Source organism: Chlorocebus sabaeus, chromosome 9 (assembly GCF_047675955.1).
Source record: "Chlorocebus sabaeus isolate Y175 chromosome 9, mChlSab1.0.hap1, whole genome shotgun sequence".
In the NCBI taxonomy this organism is placed as follows: Eukaryota; Metazoa; Chordata; class Mammalia; order Primates; family Cercopithecidae; genus Chlorocebus; species Chlorocebus sabaeus.
The window spans coordinates 36,128,089-36,147,368 of record NC_132912.1 but is presented as its reverse complement, the minus strand read 5'-3'; the positions used below and the strand labels follow the sequence as shown (position 1 = coordinate 36,147,368).

Genomic DNA, 19,280 nt, shown 5'->3' with positions numbered 1-19,280 from the left:
ACAACGAAAATTTTTAGGGTAAAGACTGTATCCTATGTATCTGCATTCATCAAAACATATTACATAATACTGAGCACCAAAACGTGTTCAGAAAATAGTAAATTAAATTTTAGTATCTGCATGGTTACAAGCTTAACAGATTTATCTTAGACTTACTAGTAAGTGCTAAGTTGCTTAGAATGCAGAATGTAACCTGGAGTTGTCTTTATCATGCAGTAACAATCTATAAAATAGTGACTCTACAACATTTTTCCTTATTTCCTCATTTCCACTGTATTTAATTCAAACTTTTTCATATCCAATTTAATCGACAGTTAAAGAAACTGTGAAGACCTTCTGACACTTTATGCTAAGCAGCAAATGGTAGCAGGAAATGAAATAGTATCACAAAACTGAGGATTCAACGCTGGTCACAATCAGCACACATTTCCATTGCTGTAAAATACCCTTTGAGGTCTTGATATTATTCAGTCTCTTGCCTCTCTTCTTTTTTTCATTAAAGGCATCTCTGAAAGTAAACAGGTTTCCTGACACAGCCTATAGTTCTTCTGACCAAGGAAATCATATAATTGAGTTACAAAGAAACCCAACAGGAATATTTAGCTACCAGTTAAGGCTCCAAATTGTTCCTGATATTAGGCTATCCTGGGAATCTCTCCCTTCAAAGGACCCTGACCTGGGACAAATCACTCAAAAGCAGCCTTGTGACTGATGTCATTACTCTAGGGAATCAGAAACCACTGTGAAGAAAGACACAGCAGACGAGTCCTCCAAAAACTGAACTGGTATTTGAGGTACTGGTAAGAGCTACAATTCAAATCTGTCAAGTGGAACAAAAAAATTAATCTGTTTATTTAATTATTATATTAATAAAAGATTGGTCTTCTATAATCTAAATCGTTTTCAGTGAACTAAACCCTGAGCAGATTTTTCTTCTGGTTCCTTCAAGTGGAAATCAGAGCTTGTATTTTATAAGCATAACACTTACTAGAACAGCCTAACAGAACCAATCCCTGTTATATACAGTTTTCAATACCGAATAATTACGTCCCTCAAAACAGTATTTTTACCCCAACATATAAGTTATTACATATTCTCACCATCATGATCCATAAAATTCTTCTTTCCAAATTAATCACTATATGTATTTTTTTATAAATGGTACCAATTTTGAAAAGTAGTATCTGAGGTATTCTATTACTTCTTCCCAGCACATTAATAAAATAAATTGCTTATCTTATTATGTTTATCTCCTTTCCCCTAAAAGTTCGTAACAGTCTTACTAAGCTTGAGGTATCATTTTCCCACTTAAAAGTTTTTTATTGGAAGACAATGAAATATTTGGAAAATAAAATGGTGGGTTATTTAACTTTTTATAAAATTTAACTTTAAAAAACTGTTGCTAGAGTATCACAACTGCTAAGCTACGGTTCTTAAAAACATTATGGAGTTCTGACTGCCTGGCACAACTTCAAAGTTTCAAGGGTAAATAAGGTTTTATCTTCAGAATCACATTCTAAAAATACAAATTAATAATGAAAATTTAAAAAATCCACAAATGTTTTATTGAATTACGTTTCATAATTTTAAAGAGTAATGAGATAAAACATTCAACACTGAAATACATGATTTATGGTACTTTTCCATAGACTTTTTATTTGGATCTTTTTCATTCATGGTATTTTATGATTGATGAAGTAAAACCACAATGTGGTAATATTAATATCTTCATAACTTTTTATACAGAAGCTCTTATAATTAAAATATAAAAATTATCTTCACTAATACTAATATGTTAAGCTGAAAATAGTATTTTTAAAAACAATCCTATTGTACAAATGTAAATTTTAATGACTCCTAATTTAGAAAGTGTAATTAATTTAAACAATAAAGTGATTTAAAATATGGAATAGTTTTTCCTGCTGAGCTGAGCAAAGAGAAAGTAAGTACCTATGTAAAACGTGTGATAAAGGATCAAAAAATGCTTATCTGAAGATGTGACAAGTTTTTCAAACTACAAGAAAATTCTGAGGCTATGCTTCATCAACAAATTAATCAAAGGCACCAGTATTTCCTTTATCTATCTCCTCATCCCCCACACCCATGAACTTTTCCATTATAGCCACCTACACATTGTTCCATGAGATTACAAAATTGTAAAAGCCGTCAATTACAACGGAGCTCTCTTCTGCTACTTGGTCAACTGAGACTCACAAAGGTATTCTTAAAAATCAATTACAGGATATGTATTTCATTTTCATCCTATCCATATCAAGCCTTAGAATTTCATAAAATAATTAAAGGCCAGATAGCATTCACATATAGAAGAAAGTACTATTAACACTAGTTTACTAGATTAGCGTTTCCCAACTGGTCAATTTAGTAACATCTAGTAATTTTTTTTTTATATCCATGTTTCATTTATACTATTAATATTCTTCTTTAAATTGATTTACTTTGGGGAAAAGACAAATTTTAAAAACTAAAGGATATGTAACAATTGACACCACATATTTGTCTACTACTTAACAGCTGTTTTCTAGAACATTAAAATAATGCACCAATTAAAATTCAAATGTTTGTTCATATATCACTTAAAATTATCTCAATCACCAATAGTGATGTGCATATGACCACTCTGAAACCTACCACCTTAGATAACCTCAGCCCTGGTACACTTGTCCAGAAATGAGACGTCCAGCTAAATCATAAGGACATCTTATCACATGTTGCCTATATCTCAGGCTAATGAGTGGCTCAATCATACACACATTTACATAAGAGGATAAACCTGAATACTGAGTTACTTTTCTTTCTTTTAAAAAATGAGTAAATATAAGAACAACTTTACGTAGAAAAATCAACATACTCAACACAACTAGATAAGATGACATTATTGGTATTCAAGAGAATTCCTATTTCCAAGAATAAGGAAAGGCCAATTTCAAGTTTACCTAAAAGATATTCTGAATAGGAATAATCAGTATCACACAGTGAAGATACCTGTACATCTTAGAAAACTTACACCACTCACAGTATTCTCAGTGAATTCTGAAAAAATTATTCTATTTTGTAAAAGTATAATAAAGACTTTACAATAAATCTGCTGAAACCATCTCCAGGTATTACTTCATCTACTATTTTTAAATAGAAATTCGGTGTCAAGGTTTATTACCTTTGGCAATTCCCATTCCGACCGAGATCCGTCTGCACTGTAGTAATATTGTCTACCTTGATCATCAATATGCTTGAGCCACTATAAAAACAGAACAGGTGTTATTAAATTTAAATAAAAGCAAGTTTAAGCTACTACTATCAGAGATACTAGATTTAATTTTTATGAATTTTATTCTACTTGCTCAGTAACACTGCAACAAAAAAAATTTTTTTTTTTTTTGAGACAGAGCTTTGCTCTTGTTGCCCAGGCTGGAGTGCAATGGTGCAATCTTGGCTCACCACAACCTCCGCCTCCCGGGTTCAAGCAGTTCAAGCAATTCTTCTGCATCAGCCTCCCGAGTAGCTGGGATTACAGGCATGTGTCACCACGCCCAGCTAGTTTTGCATTTTTAGTAGAGTCAGGGTTTCTCCATGTTGGTCAGGCTGGTCTCGAAATCCTGACCTGAGATGATTCGCCTGCCTTGGTCTCCCAAAGTGCTGGGATTACAGGCGTGAGCCACCGTGCCTGGCATGTGACAAAAATTTCTAACTAATTATACTAATAGACTTGCATTTTAAGTTTGGTAAGAATAAATATACTCATTATTAAACATGACTTTATTTGCCCTCTCTATCCTCCAATGTCTGGCTAGTTGTTCAAGCACCACTTAACAAGCAACATACAACATAAAGATACACAGATGTACATATGCACTGGTACACAGGTACACTCCCATCTGAAAACAGGTTTGAGAAACTGACAAAAGGGAAACACTTTTCAATTAAATGTACAACTAAACCATTTAAAGCCTCATTTCATGCAACCCTTTAGGAATTACTTCCCATGGCCAAACACAATAAAATTTAAACAACAGCAACAACAAAACAGCATGCAATAAAACACAGGGAATATGAGGGAAAAAAAGTATTGCTAATACAAACATATGAACTTGAGTATGAAATAAATGAAAAAACTGCTTCCATATGTTCCAATGTCAAATAATTGAGGCAGGAAAGAGGGATAAAAGCCAAGCCCCATTTATTCCCAAGCACATCTTCTCTGAACATGTACTACCAACCAGTTGCTTTCTCAAATGATACCAGATGCAATACACACACAAACTATCAACATTCATTTCCAAACTAATCATAAAATACTAGATTGATGGTTTTTGTTTTACATAAATTTGATTGTAATAGGAAAAGGAGAATAGGCAGTAAGGCGATGTACAATAATGTCACAGAGAGAAAACCATTTCCAAAAAACTATTCCCCCAGAAAAATATAAAGAAATATGCCTATTGAAGAAATCTAAACAAATGACATTCAACAGGTGTACTCTTAAAAGGTCTTCCATGGGTATCAAGAGCATAAAAATCACTATCATCCTTAGCAGTTTAAAACCATTAATCAGTAGTTAGACTGAGTTTTCATATTGTCAATTGGCATGATTATAAAGTTACAATGAAGATTATTTTCATGTTTTTTAAAATACTACTAAACCTTCAGTACACAACTATTTTATGAGAGAATTCTGCCAAAAAACACTAGATGAGAAAAAAAGAATGTACCTTTTCATTAGTATAGTCACTGGTATATAAGGTATGCCCACGTTCATCCAACTCTTCTGACCAACCCCTTGGAGGAGAACCACACTGACTATCTGACTGGCTGTAAGAAGTGCTGTAGTAGTTTTCTTCGGATGAAAGAAGCTACAAATAGTCAGAAACATAAGGATTTTTCTTCTTTGAATATAAATATGAATCGGCTGAAAATCTAATAAATCAATTTTACTTGAGTATAAGTACTAAGATAATTTAAATATATTTGAATATTTGATTTTGAAAGTAAACTGATAAGTCTTTAAATGGTACATTGTAAGAGGTGAGGTAAAATTAACAGTGGTTATTTTATCACATTAGTGCAACCCTAGAAAAATTCATCACAATAAAACTAAAAACAGTGTTTTCAGACTAAGGAGCGCTCGAATGTTATTTAATGTTGTTTTTGGCTGAAATCAAGTTTAAAAATGAAAGGAGTAGGTGTGTGTACACATATGTATGTGTAAACAACGGAGGAGATGAGGGAACTGCATTAGACTGAGCTCCCCCTCATGTACCACAAGCACATAGCCACATGCAAGGTAAATAACATTGCTAAATAAAGATATCTCGGACTATTTTTCTATAATTTGTGTTATAATTTAGTGGTAAATTTTCCTAACTCATTCAATCAAATGCCTATTAAAGACTACTGGAAACTAAACTTCAAAACAAGAAAAAATAACATTGAGCAAATTCAAACACAATACAGAGAGACAAATAAAAAATTCTGTATGAAAATACTATAGGGGCCAGGAGCGGTAGTTCACATCTGTAATCCTAGCACTATGGGAGGCCAAGGCCAGAGGATCATTTGAGTACAGGAGTTCAAAACTGGCCTGGGCAACATAGTGAGACCTCATCTCCATTTTTTATTCAAAAGAAGGAGGAAGAGGAGGAGGAAGAGGAGGATGGGGAGGGGGAGGGGGAAAGGGATGGGAAGGGGAGGGGGAGGAGGGGAAGGGGAAGAGAAGGGAAGGGAAGGGGGAGTAAGGGAATGGGGAGGAGGGGAGGGGGAGGAAAGGAGGGGAGGGAAAAGGGGAAGGGGGAGAAGAAAATAAAATAATATGGGTATACATGATAAACTGTAGACACATGAGAGAAGCAAATTAGAAGACTGGGAAAATTTAGAAACTTTTGATGCCTACTGACAAGAGGGACTATAATATGACTAAATGGCAATTTGCTTTCTGCACTGAAAAGTCATTCATTTAAGAATCATTTATTAGGTTAGCACTCATGCAAATGACCCTTCCTATCACCTCTAGGTAAAATAGTTTCAGCAAGTAAAACTTACTCATTCATACTATATTTTCTATCATATAATTTGGTCTGAAACACTAAGATGGGTAGATTCTCAACACTGTAGTTAAAGACATTAAGATTCTAATATTAATATGTTCACAAAAACATAGCTTTACAGAAGCACTGCATAAAGTGAATTATATATGTTTTACAACAGAAACATTTTTTAAACATTGAAAACCTAATTCAAAAATCAGGAGTTTATTTTTATTTAATTGAAGCAACTTAAAATGCAAGCTCACAGACAAGAAGAGTGCAGTAAAACTTTTAGAAACAAAAATGGCAATCAAATTAGTAAAATTAATTTAAGAAACAAAATCACAGAATCAATTTTTTAAAGATATGACTTTCTAGCTAACAAAATTCTCATCATAATTTTCCAACTTTTGCACAGTAAATATGATGTTCTCTTCTACCATGAAAAGTAACCTCCAACATCTTCATATGCTTTATATTATACTACAGAACCAGGCTTTAAGATCTGGATATCCTCTACTGAAAAATAGTTGTTTAATGGTAGTTAAGTAAAAGTTAAGATAATTTTTGGCAAGCATTCTATAGATATTAACTATTCTATACCTAATAACTTAATTCAAAGGTGTAACCGATTCAGTAACTTTGGGATACAAATGTATCCTAGTACAACAAATGTATCCTAGTACAAATATGAGGGGGATGTTCCATTTATAGAAGAATGGCAGGTAGGTATCCAATTGATATCTGAACAGAAACAGTTAAAAATGTTACATAAAATTTTTTTTAAATAATCTATGAACAAAAGGCTAATTAAGAAATACTCAGAGGTCAAAAGCTAAGTGGAAACAAGAATCAGCAGAGTCAAGCAGAGGAAAAAAAGACCAGCTTTCTTCTTGAAGGCATCTGACAGACCCCAAACTAAAATGTTAGTTTTCAAGACCATGCAGGAGTGTTAGAGAACTGAACTCAGGATTACCAAAAACAGGAAGTCTAAAAGGCTGTCCCACAATACAGAGCTGGGAACGCCAAAGAAATATACCCACAAATTATGGGTGAACCATAAACAAATCTTGCCCCTTTATTTCACACTAGGAAAATCATAGAAATTTTCCCCAGTAATTGGGGAAAATAAGGGGACTCTCTAGCCACAAAAGTCTTCATGAAATCCAAATTACTATTAATACTACCTGGGTGGCTTGTAAAAACTAAAGCTGAAGATGTACTTTTAAATACTCATAGTTTCCCCCTAGGCATTCATCAGAAGAGCCTCACCTTTGAAGGAATCCACCTTCAACCCCAGCATTAAAGACTTCCTACTTATGAATTTCCAACTATAACCTCACATTAAAACAGATACATTCTCAAAACACCCTGAGTAAGAGTCAGCAGAAAAACAGTATAAACAGACTCTCTAAAACTTTATGTACAGAAATTAACAAAAATAAAACAGAAAACAAGACTAGAGAGATACAACAAATAAATACAATATATAATCTTCACTGGATCCTTCACAGCAAGGAAAAAAACTGTAAAGAATATTACTTGACAACTGAGAAACAATGAATATTAATCACGTAGGAAATAATATACTAATATTTTATGTCTTGGGTATGATAAATGATGTGTGGTTTTGCCAGAACATGTCCTTATACTTATGGAATAAAATATATTATCTGCTTCAAATCACTCATACACACATGTGTATGTGTGTTTGGGCAGATGAAGGGAGAGAGAGAAATAAAACAAACGTGGTAAAATTTTAACCATTGGTAAATCTAGATGAATGGTATATGGCATATAATGTTCACTGTACTGTTCTTTTAAATTTTTGAAGGTTTAAAACTTTTCAAAGCAGTGATATTGGGAAACTCCCCTAAACAAATACTTTTTAAAATTCAAGGATTGACTTAACATCAAATGAAGGTATAGACAAAGAGAAAAATACCAAACAGAAGCTGGATCTTGAAATACTGAAAATAAACAGAGAGACATGGATGAACAGCGTGAGATTAAACATTCATTTAATCAAGGTTCCAGAGTAAGAAGAAAGAGAATATGGGGGCGAGCCTATATACAGTTATAGCTAGGAACTTTTCAAAATTGATCAAAGACAGGACTCCTCAAATTCAGAAATCCCAACAAAGCCCTCGCAGAAAATAAAAATACCTTTACCCAGCTACATCACAGTAAAAATATAGACACATGATCTTTAAAGCTGCCAACAAAAAGAGACAAACTATGCTTAAAGAAAAGACAATCAGATTGACATCTGAATTTTCAGCATCAACAATGGAAGCCAGAGAATATGAGAATAAAATCTTCAATGAACAAGGAAAAACAAACAAGTAAACAGTCAACTTAGAACTATATATTCATGTTCTTCAAAAGTAAAAGTAAAATAAATTTTCAGACAAAAATTAAGATTCTATTACTAACAGACTCTCATGAAGGAATTTAAAAGCATGTAATCATGGCTGGGCACAGTGGCTCATGCCTGTAATCCCAGTACTTTGGGAGGCCAAGGTGCGAGGATCACTTGAGCCCAGGAGTTGAAGACCAGCCTGGTCAATACAGTGACACCCCATAACTACAAACAATTTAAACATTAGCCAGGCATGGTGGCTCATGCTTGTAGTCCCAGCTACCTGGGAGTCTGAGGCAGGAGGATGGCTGAGCACAGGAGTTTGAGGCTGCAGTGAGCTATGACCACAGCACTGTACTCCAGCCTAGGCAAGAGAGCAAAACCCTGTCTCCTGCCAAAAAAGGTTCATATTTATGAGCAAAACCCTGTCTCCTGCCAAAAAAGGTTCATATTTATGACAGAAGAAGAAAATGTGAGAAGACAAAGTGGTAAAAATTAGGATTAATTTTAAGAGTCATGTACAACAACAAGGGGGCTAAAAATAGAAATATAACATATGACAGCAATAGCACAACAGCACACATAGATCCTATATGACTTTAAGAAACAAGAAGATAGTGATTAACTTTATGCATAGGCTAACTACGCATGCTAAAGCTGGACATGGTGGCCCATACTTGTAGTCCCAGCTACTGGGGAAGCTGAGGTGAAAGGGCTGCTTGAGCTAGGAGTTTGAGCGTTGAATCTATCCTGGGCAACATAACAAGATCCTGTCTCAGCAGCACCTCCGGCCTCTACCCACTAGATGTCAGTAGCACGTTCCCCATTGTGACAACCAAAAAAAGTCTTTGGACTTTACCAAATGTCCCTGGAAGGCAAAATCAGCCCTATTATGAATGACTGTTCTAGGGTAACCACTAAAATAATAAGCTTCTGTGTTAAGACAGAAGAGCCAACAGTTGCTCCCTCCCAAACCCCACTAAAATCACAACAGCGAAATATGCTTAAAATGACGTAAACCCACAACAACAGGGAGAACAGTGAAGCAGATGAACAAAAAAGCTGAATTATCTACACAGAAGAAAGTAGAATCTAAACCAGTATGGTGCAGACAAGGGGGGGGGGGAATGAAACCCAACAAGCTTACAGAACAGAATCTGCAAATGGCTTGGCAACTGACGGTATGAGGTATCTCTGAAACTGGAGAGTGAAAGCAGTGGTACTAAAATAAGAATTAAAAATGCCAGAATCTCCTTCTACATACCTGGCTGCTAGGTGTGCAGCCCGTCCCTACTCCAGCAGAAGTACGGAGAGTTATTCCCTCTGAGAAAGGAAAAATACTAAGATTCTGAATTGAGGGACAATAGATACAATAGGGACATGGGTACCAAGAGAAAGAAGGGAGACTGAGCGACCATGTGCAAAATGAATGCCAACACCAAGACACAGACAGCCCTTACCGTGTATAGGCAGGAGACCTAAAGATGTCTGTGGAGATTCTGATTAGTCCAAAAGGAAAGACCTAATGGTTCTAACACTGGAGACTCTCCAACAAGGGGCTGATCCAGATCCCCATTAAAGTTAAAAATGCCTCACAGTTGTGAGAGAAAATAATTTTCATCCTAGAATTCTATACCCAGGAATACTATCAATTAAATATGAGAGCAGAAGACAGATATTTTCATACACACACAGTTTTCATTTTACCTCCCATACACAACCCTTCTCAAGAAGTCACTGGAAGATGTGCTCCAGTCACTTTGGAAATATTAATTTTCATATAATTTGTACAGAGACCAGTAATATAAATTGAGACCCTGTATGAAAGTCACTCCCATCTATTTACTAAAATAGCCAAGAAATACGTTTAAAAGTTCCTATGTATACTTTAAATTCTTTTAGTCTATAATTTAGTCTTTTCCCTAATTCTCCAAAATTGTAAAATTTTACTTTATTATTGATCCACTGGATACCTTATTTTCAAATCTTTCTAATGTACAATTCAAATAAAATTTTCCTTTTTTTTTTTTTTTTTTTTTTTGAGACGGAGTCTCACTCTGTTGCCCAGACTGGAGTGCAGCGGCTCTATCTCGGCTCACTGCAGTCTCCGCCTCCTGGGTTCAAGCGATTCTCCTGCCTCAGCCTTCCTAGTAGCTGGGATTACAGGTGTCTGCCACTATGCCGAGCTACATTTTTTTGTATTTTTAGTAGAGACAGGGTTTCACCATGTTGTCCAGGCTGGTTTCGAACTCCTGACCTCAAGTGATCTGCCTCCCAAAGTGCTAGGATTACAGGCGTGAGCCACCGCACCCAGCCAAATTTTCCTTTCTTATTACAGTTAAACATGAACTATTTTTCTATTTTTGCTCTCACTTAAACACTAAAAACACAAGTTATTACCAAACTAAAGCTATAAATAAACCAACTGAAAAATGGGACAAGAAAGGAGTTATTAACTACAAAAATCTTTTGGAGTCTCCTAAATACAAGATGTGTTCCCTGATTTTTCCAGCTCCTATCTACTTGAAGCTTGTTTTTATTTGTATGAGCTAGCTGCTTTCTATAAGAGCAGGATGTCCTACGCAGGTGGAGGGGCTCCAATCTACCAAATGGCAAGATTTCACTCTATTCTATCAATCCTACCAAGTTACTCCTGTACGTTTAAATAATCCCAAGGCCTCTTGCCAGACTACTGAGATAAGTGTTTCTAAAAATACAGCTGGCCAATTTACTGCACCATCCTGCAAGCGGTATGGAGGAAGGTGAAACCAGGAGAAAAAGAGTACGGAGACTTGTTAGAGAAAATAATGATTTTAAAGTGAATTGTTAGACTTAACAGAATGATTCAATTGTAGCAAAGAAATTATAATTATTTCCCTCATATATAAGTAAAACAATGGTCTTGTATCACTGATTGACAAAGAGAAAAAATGGGAAGTAGTCTGGCAGCCATACTAAGCCAATAGAGAAAAATATCACTTCTATTTATTTTGCTAGGTCACATCACATATGTTCTATTTTTTTCTAAAAAATGTCACTGGACAGCCAGGTGCAGTAATCCTAGCACTTTGGGAGGCTGAGACACGGGGACTGCTTAAAGTCAGGCGGCAAGACCCCATCTCTACAAAAAAAGTTTTAAAAAATTGGCCAATGGCATGTGCTACTAGGGAGGCTGAGGTGGAGGATCGGTTAAGCCCAAGAGTTTGGGGCTACAGTGAGATACCATTGCACCACTGCTCTCCAGCCTGGGCAACATAGCAAGACTCTATCTCTTAAAAAACTGAATTAAATTTAATTTAAAATATCATCAGCTTGTGCAGTAACAACTGAAATAGTATCTTCTAAGACATAAGGGAGTGCATTGGCACTAGACAACTTAAACCCAGGTCTGGAACTAGTACGCACACTATCAGGTTAGCAGCTGTCTATTAGTCAGAGATTAGAAAGTAGCTAGCATTAATATTAGCAAAGCTTGGAAAGAATTTTTAATGATCTTAGAGATTCAAGTGTTTTAACATGCTGACAGTAAGAAACAAAACTATTTACTTCTTTGGTTTCTGAAAAATGAAAAGAGAAAATCTGGTAACTTGCGGTTGATTCCTTAATTACTCATACCTCTTGATCCCCTGGACTTTGGAAATCTCCTTTGCTAATGCTTGCATCCCGAGTCCAACGAGGTGGTTTCCAAGTTCTTTCCTGTGTTCCTCTGTTATAGTAATAGCAACGCCCTGAGCTGTCTTTATGAGTTTCCCATTCTCCATTAATCTGAATTGCCGGGCTCCCAGGAAGTGGGGGAAGAGCAGACTGGGATATTTTCAGTTCTTGAAGATTAGCATAGACGGGAGAATCTGGCCTTCCTTGATTTGGAGGTGTGGTTGCCTATAAAACAAACATTTTTAAATTTCATGTTTAAACTAGTATAACATTTAAGTCAAAATTAAATAAAACAGGAGATTTATAAACATAATACTAATTCATTTTAAAACATATATACAGGTGACTATATTCTAAGGAAATAATAATTTAAGTCTTAATATTCATAGTTTCCTTGAAAAATAAATAAAAGCTTCAAACCGAATCCAAAGTATGCATAATACTTTCCTTTACCTGAAACAAAGTGATGAAGAGCCAAGAGCTGTGGGTTCTAATTCAAGATCTGGCACTAATAAGTTGTATGATACTGGGTAAGATCACTTTACTTCTCTGAAACTGACATTTTTTTATCTCAAGAAATGAGGGAATTGGACTAAACCACCAAGGTCGTCTTTGGCTCTCAAATTCTATGACTGTAAGCAATATTTTAAATAAAAAGTTTTACATATGAGTAGCACAGCTTTTACTATGAAAATTATCAAAAGAAAGATTTCCTATTCTAAGCTCTAACATTAAATCAGGAACATAAGTGAAACATAAAAGAGGAAAAATACTTAAGCTAAGAATATACTACATTCTATTCCTTCTCAGGTATAATTTCTCAGAGGCTATAAACAAATCATTTAAATCATTTAATCTCTTCCTAGCTTCTTTATTTGTGAATTTCCTAACAGTAGAAAACTAAGAATTCATAGTAACTCTGATTTATATGTTTAATGCTAAGCTATAGCTTTATTTTTTATTTTTAAATATCTCACTAGATGTCAGTCAAGAGCAGGATACTTCATACCCTTTGTATAAAGACACTGTAAATTGTATTAGGTTTCACAGAACTTCAGTTGCTGAAGAAAAAAAGCACATGTCTGAGAACACCTGCTTGTATTACGTATTCCTATTTCTGTATATATTTTCCTTTTATAACATAATTTCTTAACCCTAGTACCACTGACATTTTGAGACACAAAATTATTTGTTATGAGGGCTATCCTCTGCACCGTGGGATGTTTATCAGCTTCCCTAACCTCTACCCACAAGATGACAGTGGCACATGCACACCCCCGCCTACACAGACACACAAGCCTCCGATGTGACAACTGAAAAGCCTCCAGACACTGATGAATGTCCCTTGGGGGCAAAACTGGCTCTAGTTGAAGAACCAGTGCTTTTCCCTATAAATCCTAGAATTATATTCAGATGTTCAATTACTTCTGTAATATAACTAGAGTTTCATGAATGCTTTAAAATACTGAATTTGAAAAGAATGTGAATGGAAACACCAAATCAGTTTTACTGAAATTAAAGTACTTTAACTTCTAAAAGTATTTGTCTATAATGTTTGTGAGTTTAAATCACTTTGTCTATAATGTTTGTGAGTTTAAATAACTGAATAAGCTGTAACTGTGAAAACAGTAGAAATAACCCAAACACAAATACATGTTTGCAAAATGGTCACTTTTGGTCTTACACATGGTAGTTATACATGTACTGTATTCAATGATGCAAATTCAACTATTTTCCTTAAAATGTTAGCTTCAAATTTATCACTAAACCACATCTATGAAGAAAATCTATCCATGGAGACAGGTATCATTTCTCCTTCAGATTAATTCCATATCCTAGTGAATGTGTTTTCTCTGATGAAAACAAATTATGTTAATATAAAAATTCTATATGGTAAATCATGCCTCAGAAGCTAGAATATCTAGAGAATATTTATTCAACCAATATTAAAGAAGTTCTTACTTTGCTCCTGATACTTGACTAGAACTTGGGGAAATAAAGATGCCAAGAAACAGCAACTTTCTAAATGATGTTTATGAACAAACTCTACTAAATCTTCAAGAAACAATTAATTCCTGTTGTTTAAACAGTTCAAATTTTTAAAGTTTTTCCAGCTAGAAAAAACTGAAATGGCCTTTGGCACAATCTATAAGGCTGGCATAATTCTGAAACAACAGCAGAGAAGAATTGAATTAAATAAAACTGTAACAAATCTCACCTATAAACATGGAAGAAAATATCCTAAATAAACCATTAGAAATCTAGCACTACATTAAATGAAACAAACACAGATGTTAAGAAAGTCTGTCTTTAGGAAATCTCATATTGTATTTCTTTAGATTTATAGATAAACACAATCATCTCTACAGACACCAAGAAAGTGTGTGATAAAATTCAACACAGATTCAGGATATAACTCTTGGCAAGACAGGAACAGGTGACCCTTCCTTAATTTGACTTTTAAAAATTATTATTATTTAAAGTAAACATCACAATCAACAAGACAGGTAAGTTCTTTCATTAAAGTCAAGATTAAAATTGAAGTATATTATGGTCTATAAGGTTAACATAATTTTGAAACAAGAGCAGGGAAGAATTAAATAGAAGAATACCGTAAACATATCTCACTTATAACTAAGTGCCAAGTATAACTGCTCTATTCAACACTGTACTGGATTTATACTAAGATACAAAAAATGAATTAAACTCATAAAATACACAGAAGAAAAAAGAAACTGTCATTTGTTGTTGAAATAACCAATAGTTAAAAACTAAAATTCACAAAAACTACTAAGAGTTTCACAAATTGGCCAGATTTTTTATCATCTAGTCAGTTTCCCATACATGAGCAATGCCAAATAGAAAATACAACAGAAAAAAAAATCTCTTTCATAATAGGAAAAAAACTAACACTTATAAGTAAGCCTTAAAAGAAATGTACAAAATCAAGTAAGAATATTTGTAAAAATTTTCTCAGGTACCTAAAATTAAACTTCAATGGATAAACCCTTGTTCCTAAATGGAAAATAAAACAAACTTCATAAACATGCTAATTCTCCAAAAATTAATCTATAGATTTCATAAATACAATGCAATATTTGGCATGCAATATTCAGTACACTGCCCAGTATACAGGAGCACTTAATTTGTTGAATGACTGAACAAACTATTAACAAACATGAACAAAATTATGCAAACACATATCTCCCCCAAAAAAGCAAAATTAAGGACTTGGAACCAGCTAGATGTGATAAAGAAAGGAAACTAAGAAAACATCCACGCTTCTAGTTTTGAAAAAATGATGGACAGCTGTGTCCTTTTTAAGCTAGAAACTTCTGACAAATGAATTGAGCGTCATGTACTCAAGCTAGGTGAGTAAGCTACAAATTATGAATTTAAAATTTCCTTGCCTTCTAGAACCTCATAACATGGTAAAGGAAAGTGAAACATGATAATAATAGACACAATGCTAGAGCTACACATGGGACACTGTGGGAGCAAAAAGGAAGAGACCTGGAAACAAGTGACTAAGCCTTACAAACAGGAGTTGGCCAGGTAAAAGTTGGGGAAACAGCAGGGAGCAAGAACAAAAGCTAGGAAAACCAGCATGGTACTTTCAGGGAATGATGCTGACGTACAGAGTATGTAAAAGGAGCAGCAAGTGAAAGGCCTAAGGAAAAGCAAGTGACAGCACAGAGAGTTTGAAGGTCATGTTGCAAAGCAAACATCCAGAAGTATTTAGGGAACTACCGAAGATTAAGCCAGGAAGTGCATTCTGATTTAAATTTTTAAAATATTACAGATTTTAGAGGAACGCAACTAGGAGGTTGGTACAGTAGCACAGACAGAAGATGAAGAGAGCTGCAATAGGACAAGACAGTAGGAATGCAGAAGTAGGGACAGATTCAAGAAACAATCAGAAGGTTAAATTAACATACAGGTTGTATGTCTGCTTCTGTGAAGTACAGTTTGTTTTATCGTGTGTGTAGTTTTACTACAGATTAATGTCAAGATGAAGAAAAGAATGGAAAGAGAAGGGCAAAGAGGAGTTACATTTAGATTGCATTAGGCTGGTAAGTCTTTTGAAAACCCAAGTGGAAATGCTAATAGAGTGTTGGTTATGTAAACTGGGAACTCAGTTCCCAATTTACAAAAATCAGGGCTAAAAATAGAAAAGTCATCAATATACAGGTAGGGTCAATAACACAGGAAAGCATACAGAGCAAGTGCAGGATGAAAAGAGAACCCTGGAAAATACTAAGTAGTTGCTTTATGAATTAAAATGAGAACATAAGTTTAAAGTCAGCACATGATCTCACATAGTGATTTCTATTGTTATTATAATAATCATTATTTCAATGAACATAACTAAAGAACCAGACTAAGAAGACAGAAAGGAAGTTAGAAGTAGAAGGTCTACCAGGAAAGAGTAGCATTTAAAAGTCAAGAAGGAAAATTTCAAAAGAAGGGAAACTCGACATTATCAAATTCAAAGACTTGAATACAGACTCTGAAACACTCACTCAACTCAGAAGTTTTTAAAGACTTCAGCTACCAGCCATGAGGATCTGAAACTATCTTCCTGCCATAAACTAGAAAAGCAAATAAAATTCAGAAAACAAGTATTGTGAGGCATTGTACAACAAGCAGCCAGACTGTAATCCTTGAGAGAAACAAACAAGGTGAATCCTACCATTCCCAGGCTTTGTGCCCGGAAAAGGTTTGCAGGAATCGGCCCAGCAAAGGGAAACCCAGAGTCTAGCAATCTTGGTGAGTGAACAGGACAAACACTGGGAATAATACAAGAAATAGAAATAATTATAAACACCATACATTGAGAAGAGAAAAAGTTGAAACAAATGCTCCCTATTTATTTTATTTTATTTTATTTTTTGAGACAGAGTTTCGCTCTTGTTGCCCAGGCTGGAGTGCAATGGCACGCTCTCGGATCACCACAACCTCTGCCTCCCTGGTTCAAGTGATTCTCCTGCCTCAGTCTCCTGAGTAGCTGAGATTACAGGCATAAGCCACCACACCCGGCTAATTTTATATTTTTTTAGTAGAGACGGGATTTCTCCATGTTGGTCAGGCTGGTCTCAAACTTCCGACCTCAGGTGATCCACCCGTCTCAGCCTCCCAAAGTGCTGGGATTATAGGCATGAGCCACCATGCCCAGCACCTAATTTTTAAAAATCAGGGAATCTAAAGTTGGATGGCATTCTTCAAAACTGATAAACCAAGAAACAGGTAGAATTTTTTTTGAAATCTAGAGACTTAACAGTAATTCTAAGTAGAAGCACAGATAGTTAGGTTTATTGACAATGAAAGGTAAAATGTTAGTTTCTAGTAGAAATAGAAACCTTGTTTTCTTTTTTTTTTTTTGAGATGGAGTCTTGCCCTGTCACCCAGGTTGGAGTGCAATGGTGCGATCTCAGCTCACTGCAACCTCCACCTCCTGAAGAACCTTGTTTTCTTAATGAATTAGTTCCATACTTAAAATCAGCTTAAATCTTCACTTTTCAAAGTGTATGAAAAAAGAATAGATGAGGACTCCGTATTTATGAAATACTCTGATCTCTGGCAAAAAGAAAGTGCACGTGTATTACTAACTGCCTGAACCATTGAAAAATTCAAGGGAATTAACACTGATTGATTATCAATTTTCCTCAAGCTTGAAAATATAGGTTCTGGTATAAAAAATACTTAGCGTAAAATACTAAACTAATTTTTACATATGCACTATATATATTTAACTACAATGAGGGATGGTTAAGTAATAATGCACTGTTTTTTCTAGTAAACCAAAAATATGTTTTTTAACAAATACACTCAATGCTGGTGAAGGTGGGATGTAACAACTCTAGTTTACTGCTGGAAACTTTAATTAGCAGAACCTTTTTGGAAATGTTTGGCAGTACGTTTTAAGAGCTTTTAAAAATATTTTGAGAACCTTGAGCAAAGGGAAGAAAATTCCTAAAGACAGAAAAAAAAATGCTTGCTTTCCTAAGAAAGATGTTCATTCCAGTGTTAATTATATGAAATAAATCAGAAACAACCTAAACATCTAACAATAGAAAAATGGTTAAGTAAATCATGACTCAACAGATGAGGCAATACTATACTAGCAGTGAAAATGCTATGAATGATTTCTGATTTAAAAAAAAAAAAAAAATCTGGCAAGGCACAGTGGCTCACACGGTAATCCCAGCACTTTGGGAGGCCAAGGAGGGCAGATCATCTGAGGTCAGGAGTTCAAGACCAGCCTGGCCAACATGGCGAAACTCCGTCTCTATTAAAAATACAAAAATTAGCTGGGCATGGTGGTGCGCAAGTAATCCCAGCTACTCAGGAGGCTGAGACAGGAGAATTGCTTGAACCCTGCAGGCAGAGGTTGCAGTAAGCCAAGATGGCGCCACTGCACTTCAGCCTGGGTGACAGAGCAAGACTCCATCTAAAAAAAAAAAAAAAACAAAACTGCATGATCTGCCATCAGCAGGTCCAGGAAAAAAAAAAAGTATAAGGGCAACTAAGAAAAGCAGAAGATAAAATAATACAATGAAATTCCAATTAAATTTTAAAGCATAAAGAAAAACAAACTAAAACATTATCAGTTTTCTCTGGATATTAGTATTATATATGTTTTTTTTCTATATGCTTTATTTCCCAATTTTATTATAATGAGAATGATCACCTTTAGAGTTTGGGGACAATGATGTGGGGCAGGATAGTCCACCAGACTTATAAAAGTGACAATAGTATTGACCCTATAGAAACTAGTGTTTCTTCACAGGTAGTCAATAGGTCATAAGAATCATCTGAGGCTGCTTATTAACATTCTTGGGCCATATTCCAGACTTACTGGGGGGTGGAAAGCGGTGATAGTGGTCAGGGGTTAATCGAGAATTTATATTTTGGGGCCAGGTGTGATGACTTACACCTCTAATTCCAGCACCTTGGGAGGCTGAGGCGGGAAGATCACTTGAGCCCAGTAGTTCAACACCAGCCTGGGAAATACAGAGACCCTGTCTCTACAAAAAATAATAAATAATTAGCCAGGCAGGGTAGCACACGCCTGTGGTCCCTGCTACTTGGAAGGCTGAGGTTAGAGGATGGCTTGAGCCCAGGAGGTCAAGGCTGCAGTGAGCCACTGCACTCCAGCCTGGGTGACAGAGTAAGACCCTGTCTCAAAAAATATATATTTTTAAGTACCCTATGTGATATTTATG

General features: G+C 35.2%; 1 protein-coding gene across 7 annotated transcripts in view; it reads right to left on the bottom strand.

Moving 5' to 3' along the window:
- Positions 1-19,280, bottom strand: part of ARHGAP12 (Rho GTPase activating protein 12) — a 148,833-nt gene that overhangs the window by 67,812 nt on the left and 61,741 nt on the right. For 4 of the 7 annotated variants that reach the window (XM_073018861.1, XM_008002713.3, XM_008002715.3 and 1 more), the window contains exons 4-6: positions 12,016-12,279; positions 4,728-4,868; positions 3,176-3,256 (exon numbers count right to left, since the gene is read on the bottom strand). In XM_073018861.1, coding sequence (XP_072874962.1) covers positions 3,176-3,256; positions 4,728-4,868; positions 12,016-12,279 — 486 coding nt within the window. The remainder of the gene's footprint in view (positions 1-3,175; positions 3,257-4,727; positions 4,869-12,015; positions 12,280-19,280) is intronic. The other 3 variants (XM_008002719.3, XM_037986488.2, XM_008002722.3) reach the window with 1 other exon arrangement.